The sequence below is a fragment of the Solanum dulcamara genome, chromosome 7 (genome assembly GCF_947179165.1).
Source record: "Solanum dulcamara chromosome 7, daSolDulc1.2, whole genome shotgun sequence".
NCBI classification, from domain to species: domain Eukaryota; kingdom Viridiplantae; phylum Streptophyta; class Magnoliopsida; order Solanales; family Solanaceae; genus Solanum; species Solanum dulcamara.
The window spans coordinates 72,907,880-72,915,191 of record NC_077243.1 but is presented as its reverse complement, the minus strand read 5'-3'; the positions used below and the strand labels follow the sequence as shown (position 1 = coordinate 72,915,191).

General features: G+C 34.8%; 1 protein-coding gene across 1 annotated transcript; it reads left to right on the top strand.

Annotated features, from left to right (window-relative positions):
* Positions 1–3,005: 3,005 nt before the first annotated feature.
* LOC129896069 (leucine-rich repeat receptor-like serine/threonine-protein kinase BAM1) lies at positions 3,006–6,861 on the top strand. The gene is made up of 2 exons (XM_055971886.1): positions 3,006–5,700; positions 6,192–6,861. The coding sequence occupies exons 1-2, from the start codon at positions 3,102–3,104 to the stop codon at positions 6,659–6,661; spliced, it is 3,069 nt and encodes a 1,022-aa protein (XP_055827861.1). The 5' UTR covers positions 3,006–3,101; the 3' UTR covers positions 6,662–6,861.
* The last annotated feature ends 451 nt before the right edge of the window (positions 6,862–7,312 follow it).

Below are 7,312 nucleotides of genomic sequence, written 5' to 3'. Positions count from 1 at the left end.
TGATGTCTTAAATTATTAAACAGCTATTTAATGCTGAAAAGAAAAAAAACAAAAAGGATTAAATTCTGCTCTTTCTTCTCTTCCACAAAAAATAATTAAAAAATACTCTCCTAGCTATTCTTATATTTTCTTGATTTCAATTTATGTAACATAATTTGACTAAATATAAAATTTATTTAATTAAAAAATAATTTTAAACAATTGTGATTTTAAATATATTATAATATTTATGTGTCTATAAAAATATTTAATAAACTTTTTAAATTAAATTAATTTTAAATACATAAATATATCATTCTTTCAAATATCTTTTGGCTATAGAAAGAAATTGTAAAATAATAATATGATTATTGTTTTTTCAGAAATGGATCAAACCTACCCTTCAACTATTCGAGATAGAACATATATTCTCTTAAATTATATTCTGCCTCAAAAATATTATTTACATTATACTATTGGCTCAAAATTATCCTTCACGTCATACTATTGCTCACTTCTACCCCTTTGTTTGATGGAATGAAATATGACATCTCATGTGTATTAATTTATACCACATAGGATCTCCACATAAGGACCCCATCACACCCCATCAATTAAAAGACCCAAACTCATCTTTGACTCTTGTAGTTATAGTTTTCTTGACTTCCGTAGTTATGGTTGCCACAATTAATTTGCAGTAGTTTTTAAGCAACTCCTGTAATAATTTGCGGCAATCACACTCCTGCTTTTGTTGGCCTGACTTTAGAAAAAACACTTTAGCTACTTCCCAAGGATCTATTGATCACGTTGAATGCACGATTATGTTGTTCTACAGCTCACTCCAAGCCTGACCGCATCCATCTTCTTCCTAGCACATTTGCTTAATTGCCATTTTGAAAAATTAAACCTATCACCCTTTGTCAGCTATGTCTACTGAATGAAAACTATAGTTTAACAAATTAAATAACCAATTAATAGTTTGCTTAAAAATTACTGCAACTTAATTATGACAATCATAACTACGGGAGTTAAAAAAATCATAACTACCAGAGTAAATGATGAGTTTGGGTCTTTTAATGAGTGGATTTGAGTCTTTTAATTGATGGGGGAGAGTGGGGTGGGGTGGGGTGCTTATGTGGAGATCTTACATGACATAAATTAATACACATGAAATACCATATTTTATTCCGTTAAACAGAGAAGTAGAAGTGAGTCAATAGTATGACGTGAGAGATATTTTTGAGCCAATAGTATAATAAAAAAGTATTTTTGAGCCAAAATATAATATAAGAGTATATATGCTCTATTTCAAATAATTAAAGGTAATTTTGGCCTTTTCCATTATTTTTTTGATACTTAATTTTGAGGAACAAAAAGATTGTCCCAAAGTTTGTTTATTTTGTTTTTAAAAAAGTTGAGACCTCGAGCCTGTTTGGATGTGCTTAAAAAAAGTAACTTTTATGTATGAAGTGATTTTAGAACTTTGAAATGCTGAAAGTTATTTTTATAAATAAGCAGTTGAGTGTTTGGATAAAAGTGCTTATGTTGAAAATAAGTGTTTGAATTTTAGGGTTAAAAGAATAAAAATGGTAGTTTGGGAATTTAGTTAAAATATAAGAGATATAAAAATAATTTCCATGGTCAAAAAAATGACTTTAAACACTTTGAAAAAAAAAGTTAGAAATCCTAACTTTTCATTTTTGACGGACTTTAAGAACTTTATGGCTTAAAGTTAGCATTAGGCAAACACGTCCAAAAGCTAAAAAAAGGCTTATAAATTGATTTGACCAACTTAAAGTCCATCCAAAAGGGCTCCTCCTCTCTAGTCTCCATCTAAAATAGACAAATCAGTATATTCAAAATATCCTTTAGCAGTCAGAACCCTTTTATTTACTATAATAAACAAAATAATCACAAGATAAGAGAATTATTTCAATTTTAAACATAAAATTTAAAAGTAAAAATAATTAAAATATTTTTTTTTTGTTTTCACATATTTTCATGTTCACACAAAACTTCAAACTTCTAAATACTCAATTGTCAATTTTAACCTCAAATACTACCTTTTTTCAATAACAACCAATTCATGTCCAATGCCCACTTAGTCATTTATGGAGGTTGACTGATTCACTTTAGATAAGAAAATATAAAAATTACAAATTAGAGCAGAAGGTTATCGCAGTTTGTATAGAAAAGGGAGGGAGCTTGCCTCCTCTTGTCCTTTAGGAGTATATATTATTCAGTTATCATGTAATTTCTAATTTTTTGATGAATATTGCTATTTATTGTTATATTTTTTTTTATTTTGTGCTATCTATTGTTACATTTATTTTATTATTTCTTTTCTACAATTCAAGTGCTTTTCTTTTGAATTGATGGTCTTTTAAAAATAATCTCTTCATTTTTACTCACACTAAATATGTGTGACATTATCTAACGACAAAAAATAATACAATCTATCCAAATATTATATTTATTAACAGAATATAATACGATATAATATAACACAACGCAATACAATACAATATAATACAAAAGGCTGATGGTGTTAATGGTGATGAGGAAAAAGGAGGTGATGGTTGTTGATGGTGATGATGGAGGAGGAGGATGAGATTGTGGTGGTAAAGGAGAAGGTAATGGTTGTTGCGGTGGTAATGATGGTGATAGAAGAGGAGGAGGATGAGAAAAAGAAGATAGTAATGGTGGTAGAGGAGCAAGAGGAGGAGATGATGAAGGAGTAAGAAAAGAAGGTGGTTATTGTAGGATACAACAACAACTTGGTGAAACTTAAAAATTTAATATTATTAAAAGTAGGATATTTATATAAATAATAAAACTTAAAATTTTTTAAATCAATATTATTAATAATTTAATATTAATATTAAAATTGTCAATCTTTACTCTAAGTCACTTTTAATTAATTTTGAAACTTCTTTTTGGCACCTTTAAATCACTTTTCCCTACTTTTTAATGTATATTCAAAAAGCTCATATAAATACATTTATAGTATATCTGTTTGATAAAGACACATGTAAAAAAGCAAATGTAACATACATCTCTTCTTCTTCTCCACCATTTCTGATTTGCTCTGTTCACTCTTCCCTCTCCACCATTGAAGAAACATGCGTTTTCTTCTCCTCCTCCTCCTTTCCCTTACTCTCCATTTCCATCTCTTCCACTTCTCCGCCGCTAAACCACCTTACGTGCCGGAATACTGGGCATTACTCTCCCTGAAAACTGCCATTACCGACGACCCACAATCTGCTCTTCTTTCATGGAATATTTCAACAAGTCACTGTACATGGAGAGGTGTCACGTGCGATAGGTATCATCACGTGACCTCTCTCGACATCTCTGGTCTTAATCTCACCGGTACACTCCCGCCGGAAGTTGGTCATCTCCGTTTCTTGCTTAATCTTTCTGTCGCCGTTAACCAGTTTTCCGGACCCATTCCTGTTGAGCTCTCGTTTATCTCGAATCTGCGTTATCTTAACCTCTCCAACAACTTCTTCAATTTGAGCTTTCCTCCCCAGCTTACCCATCTCCGTTATCTGAAAGTTCTTGACATTTACAATAACAATGTGACTGGTGAACTTCCGGTTGGGGTTTATAATTTGACCAATCTTCGACATCTTCATTTGGGTGGCAATTATTTCAGTGGACGTATTCCACCGGAGTATGGTAGATTCCCATTCCTAGAATACCTTGCAGTTTCAGGAAATGCTCTCGTCGGTAAGATACCCCCGGAGATTGGAAATGTTACCACACTTCGTGAGCTTTACATTGGATATTACAACACCTTTTCCGGTGGGATACCACCGGAAATAGGAAACTTGTCAGAGCTCATTCGGTTAGATGGTGCGAACTGTGGACTTTCCGGTGAGATTCCGCCGGAGATGGGAAAGCTTCAGAAATTAGATACACTGTTCTTGCAAGTGAATGGTCTTTCTGGGTCTGTTACACCGGAATTAGGGAATCTAAAAAGCTTGAAATCTTTAGATCTATCAAACAATATGCTCTCCGGTGAAATACCATTAACATTCACAGAGCTGAAGAATCTCACTCTGCTGAATCTTTTCCGTAACAAGCTTTACGGGTCGATACCGGAGTTCATAGAAGAGTTGCCGAAACTGGAAGTATTGCAGCTTTGGGAAAACAACTTCACCGGAAGTATTCCACAGGGTTTAGGCAAAAGCAGTAAGTTAACGTTTCTTGACATCAGTACTAATAAATTAACCGGAAATTTGCCCCCAAACATGTGTACTGGCAACAATTTACAGACATTGATCACTCTCGGAAACTTCTTGTTTGGCCCAATTCCAGAATCTTTAGGTGAGTGTCAATCACTTAATAGGATTAGAATGGGAGAAAATTATCTTAATGGGTCGATTCCAAAAGGGTTATTAAGTTTGCCGAAGCTTTCACAAGTAGAACTTCAAGATAATCTTCTTACTGGTACATTTCCAGTGACTGGTTCTATTTCTGCAAGTCTTGGACAGATTTGTCTTTCGAATAATCATCTCACGGGACCTTTGCCATCTAGCATTGGAAATTTTACTGCTGTTCAAAAGTTGCTTCTTGATGGGAACAAGTTTTCTGGTCAAATTCCAGCTCAAATAGGGAAATTGCAGCAGCTGTCGAAAATGGATTTTAGTGATAACAGTTTTTCTGGTCCGATTCCACTGGAGATAAGCCGGTGCAAGGCTTTAACTTATGTTGATCTTAGTAGGAATAACCTATCTGGTGAAGTTCCTACTGAGATCACTGGTATGAGGATACTGAATTACTTGAACGTATCGCGAAACCATTTAGTTGGGAGTATTCCTGCACCTATTGCTGCAATGCAGAGTTTAACTTCTGTTGATTTTTCGTATAACAACTTATCTGGTTTAGTTCCGGGTACTGGTCAATTTAGTTACTTCAATTACACGTCGTTTATTGGTAATCCAGATCTTTGCGGTCCCTATTTGGCTCCTTGCAAAGAAGGTTTTGTTGATGGGGTTAGTCGACCTCATGAGCGAAGTGCATTTTCGCCTTCTATGAAGCTTTTACTTGTTATCGGGTTGCTTGTTTGCTCGATTGTGTTTGCTATTGCTGCAATTATTAAGGCTAGATCGTTAAAGAAGGCAAGTCAGGCTCGTGCCTGGAAGCTTACTGCTTTCCAACGCCTGGATTTCACTTGTGATGATGTTTTGGAATGTTTGAAAGAGGATAACATTATTGGTAAAGGAGGTGCTGGAATAGTGTACAAGGGAGTAATGCCAAATGGTGAACTCGTTGCTGTTAAAAGGTTGCCGGCTATGAGCCGTGGTTCTTCTCATGATCACGGGTTTAATGCCGAGATACAAACACTTGGGAGTATTAGACATAGACATATTGTTAGATTATTGGGATTTTGCTCAAATCATGAAACAAATCTTTTGGTTTATGAGTACATGCCTAATGGGAGCCTTGGTGAAATGCTTCATGGAAAGAAAGGAGGTCACTTGCATTGGGATACCAGGTATCAGATAGCATTGGAGGCCGCAAAGGGCCTTTGTTATCTCCATCATGATTGCTCGCCTTTGATCCTCCATCGTGATGTAAAATCAAACAACATTCTTCTGGATTCCAGCTTCGAAGCTCACGTTGCTGATTTTGGGCTTGCCAAGTTTTTGCAAGACTCAGGAACATCAGAATGCATGTCTGCTATTGCTGGTTCTTATGGCTACATTGCACCAGGTATGCGATCAAATGTTTACTTGGTTTTGATGTGTGTTGTTTCTTTCAAAAGAAGTTTATTATTGTTGTAAGTTGTCAACTAAAATTGTAATTTATTAGTCTCTTAATGATCAGCCTCCTTGTTATAACACGGAACAACATGACACTAATATTGGTCCTTGTTTGGTAGTTAACTAGAACAACAACAACAATGATAACTACGCCTTGAAGATGAATGCCTCTGTTCATAAATGAGCCTTGTAACTCTTTCTTTAATATGATAAAGTATTTAGATTAGCCTTGTAACTGTGAAAATGATTCTTACCTGCTTGGTTTGGTTGGAATTTATGAATACTTATGTTTGCTGAAAAGCAATTCAAAGCTAACCGTCAACCGGTGCTTGATGAATTGAAATTTGGTTTCTTGCTGTTTGGCACTAAGTTCTTTATTGCTTGAAATTCAGTCCTTTTTTTTGGTATGTGCCTAATTTCGTTTTCATTTAAACTGTGCAGAATATGCATACACACTCAAGGTAGATGAGAAGAGTGATGTATACAGCTTTGGTGTGGTTCTGTTAGAATTGGTGAGCGGGAAAAAACCGGTTGGTGAATTTGGTGATGGTGTTGACATAGTCCAATGGGTAAGGAGAATGATAGATGGGAAAAAGGAAGGAGTTCTCAAGATTCTTGATCCAAGACTCTCAACAGTTCCCCTTCATGAGGTGATGCATGTGTTCTATGTTGCAATGCTGTGTGTAGAAGAGCAGGCTGTTGAACGCCCCAAAATGCGCGAGGTTGTGCAAATGCTAACCGAGCTTCCCAAGCCATCTGGTCCAAAATCAGGAGATTCAACAATCACCGAGTCGCCCCCATCATTGGGTCCTGCATTAGAGTCTCCCATTTCGACTCCCGGAGACACAAAAGACCAGTACCATCATCAGCCACCATCTCAATCTCCTCCACCTGACCTTCTCAGCATATAACCTAAAATGTTCCTTCTAATAGAGGGTGTAATTCTCTTCCTTTAGTTTTATTATGAGTTTGGGCTAGCTTTTTAGTTCTTCTCTTTGGAAAAAATCAGTTTTATTGGGGGTGGTTTATGATTTAGGCTAGCTTTTCTTAGGAAGTGTTTCATTGTACAGTAAGATTGGCAAAAGGTATCTGAGTAACTTTATCCTTCAAATTTCCCGTTTGCTTTTTAACTTTTTGATATTGAAGGAATCCCAGTGGTTAAGCCCACCCCAGCCACTTCTCATCATTAGTAGAGATTGAAACTCCTAAGTTTCTCCTAATTTTAAATACTCATTCCATTTTTAAAAAAATGATCTAATTTGACCTGGCTCAATGAAGAAGACTTTTCAATTTTATGATCCTAAATTAAAGTTATGTCAAATGTACCAAAATATTTTTTAATTTTGTAGTCTTAAACATGCGACGTGGAAAGCTGAAATTAAAGTATTATCAAAAAAGAAAAGAAAGTTGAAATTAAAGTATTGCCAAAAAAGAAAGTCATTCTTTTTGAAACATACTAAAAAGAAAAGTAGATCATTTTTTTAAACTGAATAAGTATCAAATTTTGTTCAGGACAAGATTCAAATATCTAACGTTACTTCCTAACTCACATGAGGTTGACA